We start from the raw sequence: 16,806 nt of genomic DNA on the forward strand, positions 1-16,806 counted from the left end.
AAAACCTCTTTTCTTTTCATTTTTTTTTCGTACCAGTTAATTCTTTTTCTTGTTAAACTGTTATTCGTTTTTAAATCTTCGAAACCTTATTTCAGCTTTGTAAAATTTATTTCATTATTTGTCATACGATATTTGTAATTGCCCATGATTTGCGCTACTTAACCGAGCATATAAAGATTAATACAGGCTTATCGTCTTTGGTTTTCATTTCTCTTTAAAAAAAAAAGATAATGGAAAATACGAAAAGAACGACCGAGGAAACCGGCAAGAGAAAAGACCTGAAGCGTACTTGTTTAGAGACTAAAGTGGATCTCCGTGCTTGTAATAGTACTGGATAAGAAACGCGAGGGAAAAAAGAATAGAAGATTCTTCCGCCCTATTTCCTACTACACGTAGACTATACAAATTCCTTTTTGATTGTATTGAATCAGAAGTTCTTTTTAATCTAACAATAACGTTTTGCCTCTTTCATTTCTTTATACTTTTTTTGCTAAAATTTTAACATTAAGCAACTAAAATTAATATTAAAATTAAAAGAAAAATTTCAAAGCTGATCGTATTTACGAAACTAATTGTAAGTACAAAAAAATACTAGATTTGAAATTCTAACTAAAAAATCTTTAAAATTTCGATCCAAGAAAAATTAATTAATTCATTAAATTGATTAAATAACGAGCCTTTATTTATACTGTTTGGGAAGTTGACGTAAGTTAGTAACGAAGCATCCTACTAGTCCAGGGTTACTAGCACTTCGTTACATAGGTAGTGTACCCTAGTTAAAGGTATATGTGTACCGAACTGTCCAAGAAGTTTCAGTCGACCAGGTTTTTACTTTGTGGGGCAGGGTCGTGGTTCATAGGTATATCATGCAGTTGAAAAGGAGGGTATTAGAAGGAGAACGTAAAAGAGGAGCAAGAGGATGGCTTTATCGAGCGGCGGCTGCGCTACAGTGTTGTTCTCTACACTGCCGCCTACCGGTTGTCAGTCATTCCCAACAGTCCAAAATATGATAGTTTCTCTCTTTTTATCTTTTTTAATAAATATTTTCCTACTACTGCTCTGCTACACATTTGCGTAACAATAAACACTTGTCCATAATCTTCCATACCATTAAGTGTACAACTTTGAACGGTAAATCTTGAAAATTTATATGATCTATTAACCGCTCGAGCTGCTTTAAACACTCGACTCGTGTAATTGCACTTCTCAATAGATTAAATCATTATTTGAATCATCAACATCGACACCTTTTTTATTTTCATTGAATTTACAAGAGTACATTGTAACAATCGTCTATCACTGTAAGCAACGATCATTGTTCACTTAACGCTCTTGTAATAATCAAACATTAATCAAATAATTAGCATTTAATCGTCTCAGATTTTCGAGATTATCCGTTTCAAGTGTTTTTATACATGTTTTAACTCATCACCCTTACCGTGGTAGGCCTTCCGTTATTCAACGAGTTCTACTGTCCCGTGCACGCGCCTTACTTTCCCCTCCACAACACTTTTATCCCCACCACCGATAGTTCTCCCTCTCGGTGACTGGTGCCCCTAGATTCTAGCAACGCTTCTCGCAACTGAGACAACGGGACAGTTTCGATACGGCGCACCCTCCTGCCAATCGAGTCGGATACCGAATAGTACGCATAGGGAGCCTGTGCGTTACGCGGTTCGCGTATCTATCCATTAGATCGGCTGCTTCACTGCTTGTCTACGTGCGCGTACACAACCGTGTTAATTAGCAAAGGTGCCTTTACGTGAAAGTGTCGACAGGTAGAGTGAATTACGGTTCTCGTACGATCAATCGGTCCACCTATTGTAAAATTTTTCACACTCATTACACACTGTAATCTTTCACGGTTATCTTTCCTGTTTCCCTTGCTTTTTCTTTCGCTTTTCACTCGTTCATAATGAACAGCTTTCGATTCAGCCAACGAGTTACAATAACCAGGAGATCAATTAACGCGGAAGCCACAATTTGCAAGGCGAACAAAGTAAATACGACGAGGATCTTAATTAATTCGATTGCTGTGGATCTCATGCGGTAATTTTGAGACGTGCTAAAAGAATTGAATGTGCAAAAATAAAATTGCAGTTGCCAGTTATACCCCCTACGTGAATGCACGAAAGAACGATGCTTATGTTTCTGCTTGTTCTCGTTATGCATGACATTTTGAAGTATGACAACTGAAACAAACAACATTATGTTTGTGGATTAAGTCGATGCTATGCACGAAAATTGTCCAATTTCATTGAAATGATACGATTGAGTTTGCATTGAAAAATAACGATAGGAGTTCATTCATTTTAGTTCATTAAGTTTTATATGTAAAAGAATTGCTTAATATATTTCATTTGAATTACAATATCTAACAAACGGAAGCCTTGAATATTCAATAATTTACGTGTATTATAATAGTTGATTTTCCATGATGTTAATTGCAAGCGTAAAAAAAATTACATGCATTTGATATAATGCAAAATTCAATTCTATTTTGTGTAAGCGTTACTATCGTTATGTAATATTTATGAAAGGATAAAAATCATAGTAGAAACGACATTTTATTATCGCGAGAAACATTTAGTCCTATCCGTGGCCATTTAGGTCATCGCGATGAAAAAGTCGCGCGATTTTATTTCATCCATCCTTTTTTAGTCCCTCAGTCCGATTGCTCTTAATTCTTCACTTGAATTTATTGTCCCGTCGAATTTGACTTCTGGCAGGATCAGCACACGCAAGACCAGCTTCGATTTTGTATTTGGCAGGATTCCAACTAATACGGCAAAACCAAAGAAGCGAAAACTTTTTAATTTATCGCCGTGGGGCAAATAACGATTATGTCCGTTAGTCGCGTTTCATTCTCCTTGTTCTACAAATGCATCGTGCATTTAAATTGTCAGAGAAAATCGGCCAAAAAATATAGATTTCATCCGGCACCAAATGAAACAAAAGCTCGCCTTTAAATTGCACCGTTTTCCTAGCGAATGATAACTTGATCGCTTGCAACGAGTTCCTTTTCGTTCTGCTATGTTTATTATGCTTCTGCTACCATTGAATCAGAGCAAATAAGATATCAACATATAAACGATTGTTCGATCGAAGATAAATAATATTATTTTCATTATCTTTCCGCATTATAATTCGCTTATAAATTTCTATCGCTTTTATCGATAATAATCCATTTTTCACGAGCGTAACACGTGAAAGTTTGTCGTCGATCGTTATTAGAAATTTCTACGAAGTCACGATCGTCGGAAATTGCACGCTCGAGTCGTTTTTTAACGCGGTGTAGTGGAATAAATACGTTGTAAATGCTTGCATAGATAGGTCTCGGTGGAAAAAACAGAAAAGTACAGAGAAACGCATATGCTATGACACACACACTTCAAAAGGGGTTTCGTGACAATCTGCTTGATCTTCGGTTACGAGCAAGATTTATGGCACCAAAGTGTTCCATTTTTTTTTTCGTTTTTATCTTCTCCCTGCATTTTTTCGTATGAATAATGAACGAATGTAGGTGGAAGATAATGAACGTGAAATAACTCGGTTCTCGTTATGTGACAGTGTTCTACTGTAATTCGCGCGAGAGACTGCGAGCTTATGTTTTAGTAGCTTTTTATAATCCGTACAAAGTCCAATGAAACATTATCGAATAAAAGCAAAAGAAGAGGAAAAAAAGAAGGAAACAGGACTATTAAAATAATAAAATAATAAAAGAAATATAGAATTGTTTGAAATACGAATTAGATTACGATTTTTTAGTGAAAAGAATATCGTAAGAATGCTGGTGCGAACATACCGCATTATGAGCATCATCCCCGACGACTTCGAAGGTTTCAATTAGGCGACGTAATCAAGTCAATCAGAACTTGTAACCAGCTTCGAGAACCTTCAACGATGATGCTGAAGGAGGGACGCGACGGCGGCCACGAACGATATTGTTGTCCAACAATAAGATCATTGGGGAGTGAGCTCGAAAGACGAAAGATAAGAGAAGATCGTCATCGAATCGTCCCAAGCGCGTCGACCGATTAAACTGATAGCTTTTTACCGTGAATTTATAATTCCGGCTGTGGCCCGAGGGAATTTCGCGCGGAATAACATAAATTTACACCATGGGGAATGGCATGAATAAGGTGAGTAACGATTTCACAGATAAGTTGCGTTTCAATTGATATTTTCTGTCACCATTTCTGTCATCTATGCGAATCATAAATGCTATTAAGACACAAATAATACGGAAGGAATGTGGTTAAAATCATACAAACATCATATATATTTGTGACATGCAATAATAATTTAACAAGAGCATAGTTATATTAATATTTTAATGATGAAATAATATTTGACATTTTGCTTATTGCGTGCCTTAACCTGTATTGAAAAATATGCTAATGATACACGTGCTCCTACATCTTATTTTGTGATTATTATGTATGTGCATATTGTAAAATCATTATACCGTCGCCTCTAATTTTATCTGTCCTAGATACCGAAAATTCAAGATATCTTTTCCCTTGTGTACGTATATCTTGTTCGTTATATTTAACAAATTTCTATTTTTATTTTATATGTCGCGTTGATGATATGTAGAACTAGTAAACCAGGTAAAATGACTTTTACCGAGGCAAGAACATGATTACTTACGAAAATCACGGGATTCATATTTTTCATATTCTACAGAGGGACGGTTCTTAAATTTAATATATTGTCAATTTTATATTACCTTTCCTTATCTTACCAATTTCTCTCCTGTACCCTTTTACCTTTGTATCTTCTTAACATAAATACTCCCTTCTCATCATCAAGCAACATAAAAAATAATAGACTTATCATGTTTCTAATTAGCCATATATAACTGTAACATACTTAGATGATAGGTCTAATATTATGTCCTGATGCAATACATATATGTATATAATTGTCGCGTTAGCTAATTATACAGTTTAACTAACTCATCGAACAGTTCTTTCGATATTAATCGTTGAATCGACGGTTTAACGCTTACTGTCGGTAGGTACCGTACGATGCATAATATCGGTCGACGATGCATGCCTAGATTTCGATCGATGATCCCGATGAAAAGTTAAGAGCTGGTACTATTGTTCTCGCGATTGTCTAGAGACACCTCACTTAAGAATGCGGTATCGATTAGACGATTACCGCGAGTCTCACCTGACTAAACACGTTCGAGTGATCATCCACAAAGATGAATGATTAACAGTGGAGCACCTGCATCAAAAAGCTGCTCTATCGACTCTTCTCTCATTTTTTTTTTTTTTTCAACGCTATCTCAACGTTCACGTATCTCGAGTAGCGCTCGACTTTTTTCTCTCTCTTCACGCTAATTGCGATAGAAGAAGAAGCAGCGCCAATTGAATGCGAAACGTATGTGTACTCGCGCGTGAGTTCAAAACGCCGCTCGTTAAGAATCTAATGATTCCAATAACGAACGATCCGTAAACAGATATTTCAAACGCTACAAGTCAAGGAGAAGAATTGCACTTATACATTTACGGATTTATGGGAAATTCAAATGTTCAGAAATATATAGGATATACATAATGTGTAAAATCATAGTTGCAAAATATTCAAGTAAAACGCTCGGCACAATCTTTATCTAAGTTCTATTCTCCTTATCGAGTTCATAAAAATGTGAATTTGTATAAGAATTCGCACTTTAACTATGATTATATGTATATTGTGAGCTGTTTTATTTGTTTGTGCAAATAGGTTCTTCCCGGTCTTTACATCGGGAATTATCACGATAGTAAAGATGCAGACCAATTGGAACGGTTTGAAATTACACATATTCTGGCGATTCACGACACGGCTCGTCGATTGCATTCTGTGAGTATATCCGGAGATAAAGTGTTTAACTTGGCTCGAAGAATTCTACGAAGTTAGCTCGATATGTTGTTTGTAGGACAAACATTATCTATGCATATTGGCGGCGGATAGTCCAGATCAGAATCTATCTCAGTATTTCTCTTTGTGTAACGATTTTATTCACGCTGCTCGCTTACGCGGTGGAAACGTCCTAATACACTGGTGCGTAATCATTTTTAATATATCTATTAATATATCAGACTGTTCAGAAAATTTTATTCGTTGCAAAATGTAAGTGAATATTCGGAGGTAGTCCTATCTTTCTGGAATTTTATCGAATATTATTATTATCATTGACGGACAGAGCAAAATAGCATTAGTGCATTTTAATTGTAAAAAAACGACTTCTTTTTTATCAACAATTATGGGACCCTCGGTTAATACTTATCATTGTTGGGTCATAGGTGACTACTGCAGTTTACTTAACTTGAAATTATATCTTTCACTTCATTCGACAAATATTATTATCAACATACAAATATGATATCATTATCACGTGCAGCTAAAATACATATACATGAAATATCCTATAATTAAGCAACGTAATTTAAGCTATTGCCGAGGATTAAGAGCCAATTAAAAACAGTATTTATTTCAATTTTATTTAACATATATTCAAGATAAATAAACGTCTTCCAATAAAAATATAAAGCAGAATGACTGATTACCAGCGATGCTACAAATTTTCTGAACAATCCAATGCTTAGCCTTTATCAAATCTTGAAAAAAAAGAAAAAAAAAGAAGAAAAAATATGAAGCAATTAATCTTTGGTTTTAAACGATATTTAACAACCGATCTGAAAATCGTTCACAAAACGATATTCGGTTTCAGCTTAGCCGGTATGTCGAGAAGCGTTACAGTAGCAGTGGCCTATATTATGAGTACCACCAATCTTTCATGGAAAGAGGCACTTAAAGTTGTCAGAGTAGGTCGTTCCATTGCCAATCCAAACGTCGGTTTTCAGCAACAGTTGAAAGATTTCGAATCCAGTCGATTGCACGAGGTATTCAAATTAACGATCAAAAAGAATAGCCCGAGGCCGATCCTTCTTATGCTACATTTTTTTCTCTTTTTTTTTCTGCAAGAGATTCGATGTAATAAAAATGCGAACGATTCTCTCTAATTAGAGAGAGGAAAATCGTTCGAGATTATTCATCGAATCTTTAACGATGGCAAAGATGCTACTTTATAAACACGACGAACCTTCGACGTTTGTTCGATGATGTAGTAAGAATATAGTAGAGTTATTTGAGACGCGTAAGCTTCAATAACTTGAAATTCAATCTTGAACTGTACATATAACTTGTGTATTATGAGACACCATTAGCCTGTAATATGACAACGAAAAAACGAGAAAATATCGTATACTTCAAGTGCAATAGAAAAAGATGACTCGAATAATTGTATAGTCGGATTGTTTGAGTCAGCCAGAAGGTATTATATAACCAGTAATAAAATAAACAACAAGATAATTTCCAGAAATAAAGTAATACGTACGCGCTACTTAATCATAACAACTACGACTTCCCTCTTGATAAGTAAAAGCTATATGCTTGTAGAAAACTACATATAATATTTAACTGCATATAATAGAACTACTACAAATATTTCACTGTACATCACGCTATTAACAACGAGTTAAATAGTCTGTCTTTAAACGTAGATTCCTTAAAAGTTGTCCATGACCGAATTTGTCGAATTACAAGGCAAATTACTTAGTCTTGCTCAAATATCCTTCTGAATCAAATAACTCTACCTTAACCTAACTTTTTTCTTTTGCATGAGAAAATGGGTTGTTAATCTAAAAAATTAGCCTGGAAATTCTCTCGACTGACGCAGGAACGACGTAGGTTGAAAGAACGATTCCCAAGCCTGGCGCTCGCGGAATCCGATGCAGAAGTGTGCCGCACTACTTTAAGAAATTACGAAACCATGGCACTGGCACGAGAAGTGTGCGAGGGAAAATGTGCCATGGGCCGTCCTTGTCCGACTGGACTATGCAGGCAATCTTCCAAAAGGTTTGTTAGTTCTTTGTGTCATTCTATCCAACCTGAGTCCGTTTGTCAGCGTCAGATAACGCGCCTATTATATGTATATAATCTTTCATCCTCGTTTTTCTTTGATGTTCATGAAAATTCGTGAAAAGGAGAAATGGAACTGATCATTTGATACGTTTGATGTTTCTTTATGCATATAGAAGTCCAAGAAGAAAGTCATCCACAGGCAGTACTAGCAGCTTAAATACAGGCAGAACTCCGCCGCAAACACCAAGAATGCTACCATCCGCACCACCTTCACCGGCTATGCACCGATCAACCAGCGTGCTCTCAACAGCGAGACCAAGAAGTGGTCCTGCTGGTTTGCATTATTATACCGGAGGATCTGCACCTCCTTCCAGGTAATTTTATTTATTATTATAAATAAACTTACTATTACAAGCAAAGTAATATTATTATAGAATATCAACACCTTCGTAGATAATAAGATATTTAAGTAATAGAGTTATTTCAGAGCATTTACGAAAGCAGTTAATGTACAGATGTATAGTGACATGCATAGATATTCGGATACCATGATATGCCAGACATTGTTGTTATGTATACGTTTATTTATAATAGTTGATAGTGTTTTGATATATTAAGAAAGAAATATAGATATGTTTCATTTATTTAATGCACATACCCGTTTTAAGATAATGAACGATGAGCCAGATAATGAAATGTATTTCATGATAATAAAATGTATTTCATTATACATTTCATTATCTGGCTCATCGTTCATTATCTTATCGAACATGAAATGTCCAAATATTAATGCGAGTCACCGTTGTATATACATTTAAAGATGTAAAAACGTACAAAATACGTACATATGTGATGTTATAATATTTAATAGATGAAATGAATCATTTCATCATTTATAAGGTGATTTCTAAAATACGATAGCCTTTACGGTTAACATGATACTTTTTCTTAGAGCGGTGTCGAGGGTTGACCTATCAGCTGCAGTGGCTTGCAGCAGTAGTAGCACGAGCCTAACATCGGTAGGCAGATCAGGGATGTCCAGTAGTAATTGGCGATTAGCGGCTGGGTCCGCACCAAACACACCAAGACCGACGCCACCAGTTTCTCCGCAACGTTGGCCCAGACGAGCATCTACTCGACAAACACCCCCTTTACCAATATCGCCGGAAACTCCTTCGACAACGACGTAGCACTTGCGGAAAATTGCTTCGTTCTCGACTTTACCCGAGTAATCTGGACGTCGATTTATTTAGCGACATCAGTTATTGCCTGACAGCACCCTACAATCATCGTTAGTGATGTCTGACAATGTATTATGCTAGCGTATTGGCAGAAGCCTAGTATTTTGTTGCGATTGTGTTGCATAATAGAAAGAGAAAAATGTCGAGAAAAATATTGACAAATTTTCGATAACGGAGCAAGCACATAAGTAACTTAAATTTTCGCAAAACGATGCCTGATCGTGCGAGTTCTTTTAAAAACAGTCTTTCAGCGAACCGCTTTCAGCGTAACTGCACCGTCACAAGGACGCAAAGATGCTTTAAAAATGTACGAATTCGGAAATCATGTCATTTCTAAGTACTTTACCAGCTGGCTGACAGCGAAGAGACTAAACGAAAAGCTTTATTATATATATTTCACCGGTCGAAAGTTAGAGGATACTTGTTTATTGATTGTATGAATGATTAAAGCATGGGAAAAAAGTTATGCCAGCTAATACAGCAAAACGCTCGTAACGTCGCGTTTGTAACTGAATCGAACGTCAGGCGCGAGAAACCGCACAAAAATACGTATTATCTTTTCGTCGAAAGCGAACGTAGGAAATCGAAATTCGACAATTATCATGAGCCGACGTTCGAGCGGCGGCGATTATATTTTGAAAACACGTTTGTTCGCGTGAAAAGGAATCGCGTACCGAATGTTCGAACATTTACACAAATATTAACCGACGCGATATAATGATTTGAAACGCGCGTGATAGCGATCATCGACAATCTTGCGTACGATTCTAGAACTCTTGTTAATTAACGTTTTTTTAAGGCGTACAATGAAAGTTTATAATTTACGATGAAGCTACGAAGAGTAATCGATCAACCGAACAAAACAATTTACTCGTAGAGATATCTCGATTACTTTCCAAACAGTAACGTTACTATACGAGAAAAAAAAAGATGGTAGAACTCGCTGTTAGAGATACAGAAAATCATCGCATCCGAGAGGAACGCATTTAATTCTCGTATTCGTTGCACGAGTAATTCAATCCCATCAATAGATTCACGTCAATCGGTTGTTGCGATACATAATAAAATTGGGCATCTGTGTTTCCTTCAATTCGTTCAACTGTAAATCAACGATTTAATAATTGCGTACAGAATTTTGTTACGACGCGTTCTCCGATCGTTGAACGCGACGAATCGCTTTGAATCATTAAAACAGATATTATTTCGCTTCATCGAATCAGAGCTTAATCGCGATGTTTGATATTTGCCTTCAGGATTTCTAGAGATGCCGTTTACGAGAAAGTAAAATGAAATGGAAATGGTAACCGTTCTCAGAGTTTATGTCGTTTTAACGAAGCACGATGAACGGAGTTATTGTTAACATCGAGACTAACGTTTAAAAAATTCTCTACTATTCGAACGAAACAGCGAGAAGAGCAAGAAGAGCGCGAGCCGTTGTTCCTCGAATCGTTGCATTGAGTTTGTTCGCAACCGTCCATTGCAGTTGTTGGATTTGTAGCGAAAACCACGCTGTTTAGCGCAAATTGTTAATCTAAAGGGAAGCATATTACATATACATATACGCGCATACACATGTATTTAAAATGGTGCGTCGATGAAAGTATTTTATGCACACTCTAGCCACCAACTGATTGAAAGATAATTACCTTCTAAACGCTGATCGTATAGAAAAAAGGAAAAGAAGAAGAAAAGCAAGAATACTTTCTTTAATTTTTCATAGTTTTGTCGCACAATATTATTCGAGGCAATTAATTCGACTCGACCCCAAGCGCACTATACAACAATCTCTTTTAAAGCCCAAATGAAAGAAAAAAAAAATAATGGAAACGGCGTGTATATTAAGTTGTAACATAAATTTATCCTGTTTTTATTATACTACCAAGCGGAAAATGCTACAAAGCGAAAAAAAATGTTACAACTTAATACATGATATGTTAAGAGCGTCTCGTTTTCAGACGAATAGGACATATGTGTGCATAAAATTCGACTTATCATCATACACCTTGTATGCATATACACTTTGTAGGCATACGTTGTTGCAAGAGGATTTCAGAAAATTTTATAACTTGTTGGCAAATGGTGATTATTATGCGACTATGTCGTAGATTAGATAGACAAGTTGTTATTCTTTCGTGCACCGATGCGACGTACGATTCACACGACGAGTGAGAGAATAGCAAAGAGTTCGCAAGCGGATCTCCGATATCATCCCTCCTATCATCGAAGCGTATTTTTCTTCGCATAATAGAAACATTTATTTTTCTAGCATCATTCGACTTATCATAGATTTACGAGAATAAAGTAAATAAATAAATTTTAGAGGATAGACATAATGTGCGCAGTTAAAAAGTATAAAAAATGCGCTCGTTTTATTCGATTTTTTAGCGTTGTTCAATCCAGGAAGTGTTTTTAACAATTTCGTCGGAGATCTATCGACTGAAATTGTTAAAATCATTTTCTTAATGTAAGCTGTGCTCTTTTGAATAATCTGATCATTAGAGCCTGTCCGAACTGATAGAAATTAAACCGATTGCTCATTTCGCTTCGTAGTTGCATAGTTATTATTTATTATTGTTGATTGTTGTGTTAAATAGAGTTTGCATGTTATTAAAGCAATAACGTAAAATATATTCTAGCGACGGAGATTTATTCAGTTAGCTTCGGTGAGACCAGTCATCATTTCAATCAATTCAAAAGAGTACAGATATGATAATGTTAACAATTCAAAAAGTATTTTTTATAAACTTATTGTTTTCAAAGTTTTGCTCGATAATAACACATATCGCTGTTATATTAATTAAATATATATACATGTATACACCAGTACACACAACGCTTGACCATTTAAATACGAAAAAAATTAATAATATATATTTGTAGAGAACAAATTCTTCATGAATCGTAAGTTATTTCAAGCTCCATTATTTCATCTTAAAGCTTTTCATTTAAACGTACAATTATATTTTAAAATGATTTTGACGAACACAGAACAAAAATTCGATATATGTTTATATTCTCTATTCGATGCCTACGCTATATAGTTTTAGGTTGTGACTGCAAAAGTGAAATGTATTAAAATAAAAAAAAGAAGAAAAGAAAGCAAGAGAGCAACTAAAAACAGATGGAGAGCATATTTAAAATTTGAAGATAATTCAATTTTTACGCTTAATCAGGTAACTTTTGAAAACAGTTTAAGTCGCAATTATTTTCTTAAAATATTTAAGAAATATTATAGGACATCATATCGTCCTTTTTTATTTATAAAATACTTGATATGGGATCAAACGAGAAATATTATATATTATTATTTTTCAAATCGTACGCAAAAGAACAAGCATGATAACGTAATATTATAACGATAAAAACAATTTTTATTGGAGCTTTTGAACATTATTATACGCTTGCCCTCCTTTTATTTTTTTAAGAAGATTCATTGTAATTTGAAATTGGTTCATAGCGACTTAGGCTTTCAAAGTTATCTATCTGAGTTTTTATTATATTTATACAGTGACATGTTTCGGTATTAAAAAATATGTAAGGCTTCTTCGAAATCCATGGTGTCTAATATTTTATATTTTTTACAAGCTTGTATAAAATTTTTCTATTCACGAAATTAATTTAATATTCTTAGCGCAATTATATAATTCTGTTCGGCAATTTTTTTTTAATATGCGCTCAAAAATTGAAGAGCTACTACTAAAAAGAAAAACGTAAAGCCTATTTATATTATGTTGTATATTTAATGAATATATACTATTGTCCCTAATAATGATTATAAAGAATAATTTAGAAAATTTTGGTAAAACTTTAATAAAACTTTTGTCGCTTCTTAAAACAATGTTGTATCATGTTTATTTTTTCCACACTGAATAATGATATGTAATTATTAATTAGTACTGACTTTATAAGATTCATAATTCATAATAATAAAAAAGGTATTTTCTCTAATAATAACAATGCACATCAGATGGCGCGATACTGACTACTTTTTAAAGGTGGGAGTTACCGATTTGAAAGAATATATTGTATTTGATTGGTGAATGATAAGCGAAAAGAGAAAAGAACTACACAACAAATTGTGACTTTCCATGATTCATCGTATTCATAAGTTTGCACAATCAGAATGTAATCCGTCTACAATAATTTCTGTGACAATTAAATATAAGAGCAATGAGTGAAAGATAAATTTAACCTATTAATCGAAAACGGTGTAACACCTTGTAAGGTCATTGTTAGTTAATCATGGGGGTTGCTTAAAGGGTTAACAAAGTACTTAAGAATAGTGATCACAATGATAAATTTGTTTGTAATAATGCGCGATAAGTATTATTTTATGGGATGAATTCTTCTCCTATTTCGGTGTCTCTCTGCGTTATTCGCGTCGAGATTATTGACGAGGATTCTGAAGAATCGAATGGTAAATATTTATGTGTATCGTATAAGTAGAGTAGTAACATTCAGTTGTTATTACTTATTTATACATTACTTGTTGTATAATGAATCGCTTCGGTTAATCTTTTTGTTTACAAAACCTTTTAAGGTTATGTTGTTTGTCATAACAATGTCGTGTTTATATTATTATCTTTTTCTATAAAATTCATGTAACTTCGAAAATAAGATATTTATTCGAAAGAGAATAAATAAAATTTTTTAGAAAGAACGTTTATATCTTTTTGATTATATACGCTCAAATAGACGTAAGGCTTGTAAGATATCATTTTCAAATTTACATAATTCTTTATCTTGTACGTTTTGTTCTTTATAAATGAGATAATATTATTAATTTTTTAAAAGCTTTTTCTGACACCTTAAAAGATGCTTTCAAATATTTAATATATGAAGATTGTTAAAAAATAATTATTAAAAGTACAAAGATCATATCTTGTTTGTATCATGATTAATTCACAGTGGATTTCGTAATCCAGGCGCAATGGCTACTAAGATGAGGGGTTGCAGAGAACCATCCAAAATAAACATGGAAAATTGCACAAATCTTACAGAGAATCAAGACTCTGCAGTTCCTTCTCAAGGAACTAGCAAATCTAGCTCTGCCTCTAGAGCTAATTCAGAGGAAAATACCTATGATGATTCAGAGATAGCTGGTGCAAGTGCCTGTGCCTGTGATCAAATCAATTTTATCTCTGGGAACCCATTTGTCGAAGTGACGAAAGGAATTATACACTTGTATAAGGAAAAGTGAGCACCCTTTAATTTTGAGCATCATTTATGTAAATAATAAATTGCAATCATTTATGTCTTGTACTATAATATGTAATAATACTAATAAATTCTAGCAAATTAACGGATATACACCATGCAGCAGAACGTACCCAAACTATCTGCATTCTCTCAGTTCCAGCTACAATGACCTGTCATGATCTTCTAAGGTTTACAGCACCTTGTCATCAAGATGTTCGGCATTTTAGGATACTTAGAGATGGTAGTCCCAATCAATATATGGCATTGATTACCTTCAAATCTGCTGTAATTATCTTTAATGAATTAAATCTTCTTCATATACTGATTTTACTGTATTATAACATTACATTTTGCATAACATTTCAGAATGCAGCAACAGAATTTTATGGTTCCTTTAATGGCACTCCATATAATTCTTTTGAACCAGATGTTATTTGTCACATGGTATTTGTGTACAGTGTAGAAGTGACATATAACGCTATGCCTTTATCTGGACATACAGAATTACCACTTTGTCCAGTTTGTTTAGAGAGAATGGACGAAAGTGTTGACGGGATTTTAACAATATTATGCAACCATACATTTCATGCAAGTTGTTTAGCTAAATGGGGAGATACCTCCTGTCCAGTTTGTAGATATGCTCAAACACCAGAATCATTTGCAGACAGTTACTGCATGGAATGTAGTATGTAAACAATAATTTTTTTTAGATAAAAAGAAGTGAATTAAGAGAAGTTAGTGAAAATATCGCAAATAAAATAAAAATTGTATAAATATTTTCTAGATACTGGAGAAAGCAATGATGCTTTATGGATTTGTCTAATATGTGGACATATAGGATGTTCGCGATATCACCAGGGACATGCTTTTCAGCACTATCGTGAGACACATCACTGTTACGCTATGCAATTAGGAAATAACAGAGTCTGGGATTATGTCGGAGATAATTTTGTTCATCGATTACTGCAAAATAAAGATGGAAAAATGGTTGAAGGTGGACCTACAGCAACTAAAGCTGAAGGAGCAGCAATGGAAGAAAAAGTAGATTCTGTACAGTTAGAATTCACGTATCTTTTAACATCGCAATTGGAAACTCAACGACAGTATTTCGAGGATAGGTTAGCGCGATTAGAACAGCATTCTGTATTACAAACTACAGAACTTAGAGAAAAAGTGGGTCAAGTATCGGAAGAAAATGCCAAAACTAAGGTAATTTTTATTACCACTTGTCTCTTGAAAATTAAAAGAGAAAGTTCATTGTTTTTATTACATATTTTAGGAACAATTAGCAACATTGACTCGGGAGAAGCAAAATGTGGATAAACGACTACAGCAAGTTAGTAATAAATTGGTACAAGTACAAGCAGAATTAACTGAAGAAAAGGAACTAAGGAAAGCATTGGAATTAAATCAAGCCTCTTGGCAAGATAAATATAAAATGCTGCAAAATGAAATGACCGAGTATCAAAAGACAAAGCAGACGGAAATAACGAATTTAAAAGAGCAAGTACAGGATTTAATGTTTTATCTTGACGCTCAAAACAAAGTCGAAAATTCAGAATTGCGAGAAGAAATAGCATCAGGTCGTATAGTAATTCCAGAAACCTCTAATTCTGCTAAGAAGAACATTCGACCTTCTAAATCTCGTAAAAAACGTTGATGTTATTCGCTGATATTTTCTGTAAAAAGATTGAGTTTCAAATCAGATCTAAAAATTAAAATCTGATTTCATACCTTTTTATGTCAAAATAAACAGCTGAATTTTTTTACTGATTTTAAGCAACAGCAACCTGGAAGTATAGTAATATAAAAATTATGATCAATGCTATAAACTACTGATGTTTGTAATTTCTGAATGCATTTTAATATTTAATTCTTCCGAATTAAAATTAATATATGAAATTTTAAATATAAATTGATGCTATATATGTATAAACGAAATCTGTTATATGGAGAGTTTCAAATGTAATCTATCCCAAAAATAAAAGATGTTGTTTCATATTTATTTTTTCCAACATAATGTTTGATATTAAGTATAGAACTATTTGCTTTATTTTGTTAATTTGTAATTATACTTGTACTAATATTCAATAGATTATAGTATTTTAAGTAAAAGTAGCGAATATTTTAATTTTTATAAATGTAAAATATATTGAATCTCAGAATAAACACATCTATTCAAAACCAATTTTGTTTATATCGCATCTTCTTAACTTTAAAATTAGTAAAGTTCTACGAGTAACTGAGAGTTATATTTGGAGGTATACACACATGGTATTTAAATTATTACACTTGTCCTTTAATTTATCAATAAATATTCTAATAAATAGTAATCATTTTTGCTAACTCTTAAAGTATTCATCAAATAATTGCACGATACATACATATATGTATGTACATTTAAATAAATTTCACTTATATTTTAATAAATAACACTTACTTAAAA

The 16,806-nt window shown here is 33.7% G+C and overlaps 3 protein-coding genes across 4 annotated transcripts in view; 2 read left to right on the forward strand and 1 right to left on the reverse strand.

Moving 5' to 3' along the window:
• Positions 1-16,806, reverse strand: part of MsrA (methionine sulfoxide reductase A) — a 172,491-nt gene that overhangs the window by 14,827 nt on the left and 140,858 nt on the right. The window lies entirely within an intron of this gene.
• LOC138182315 (dual specificity protein phosphatase 22-B) lies at positions 1,589-11,452 on the forward strand. The gene is made up of 8 exons (XM_069118036.1): positions 1,589-1,778; positions 3,769-4,142; positions 5,740-5,856; positions 5,933-6,057; positions 6,728-6,899; positions 7,736-7,914; positions 8,094-8,294; positions 8,873-11,452. The coding sequence occupies exons 2-8, from the start codon at positions 4,122-4,124 to the stop codon at positions 9,108-9,110; spliced, it is 1,053 nt and encodes a 350-aa protein (XP_068974137.1). The 5' UTR covers positions 1,589-1,778; positions 3,769-4,121; the 3' UTR covers positions 9,111-11,452.
• LOC138182303 (BRCA1-associated protein) lies at positions 13,147-16,483 on the forward strand. Of its 2 annotated transcripts, none has more exons than XM_069118013.1 (6): positions 13,147-13,578; positions 14,070-14,357; positions 14,456-14,645; positions 14,727-15,045; positions 15,145-15,569; positions 15,640-16,483. In XM_069118013.1, the coding sequence occupies exons 2-6, from the start codon at positions 14,092-14,094 to the stop codon at positions 16,018-16,020; spliced, it is 1,581 nt and encodes a 526-aa protein (XP_068974114.1). In that variant the 5' UTR covers positions 13,147-13,578; positions 14,070-14,091; the 3' UTR covers positions 16,021-16,483. The 2 variants fall into 2 exon arrangements, with proteins under 2 accessions (XP_068974114.1, XP_068974113.1); XM_069118012.1 differs by having other exon boundaries at positions 14,087-14,357.

Source organism: Bombus flavifrons, chromosome 8 (assembly GCF_040668555.2).
Source record: "Bombus flavifrons isolate JBK064 chromosome 8, iyBomFlav1_principal, whole genome shotgun sequence".
NCBI classification, from domain to species: Eukaryota; Metazoa; Arthropoda; class Insecta; order Hymenoptera; family Apidae; genus Bombus; species Bombus flavifrons.

Bases quoted from the DNA above. Each gene is read 5' to 3' on its own strand.
- LOC138182315 (XM_069118036.1), top strand. From the start codon at position 4,122: ATGGGGAATGGCATGAATAAG. The intron at 5,857-5,932 runs GTGAGTATATCC...TGTTGTTTGTAG, and splicing joins CGGCTCGTCGATTGCATTCT to GACAAACATTATCTATGCAT. The intron at 6,900-7,735 runs GTATTCAAATTA...CGACTGACGCAG, and splicing joins AATCCAGTCGATTGCACGAG to GAACGACGTAGGTTGAAAGA.
- LOC138182303 (XM_069118012.1), top strand. From the start codon at position 13,500: ATGAATTCTTCTCCTATTTCGGTGTCTCTCTGCGTTATTCGCGTCGAG. The intron at 14,358-14,455 runs GTGAGCACCCTT...AATAAATTCTAG, and splicing joins ATACACTTGTATAAGGAAAA to CAAATTAACGGATATACACC. The intron at 14,646-14,726 runs GTAATTATCTTT...ATAACATTTCAG, and splicing joins TGATTACCTTCAAATCTGCT to AATGCAGCAACAGAATTTTA.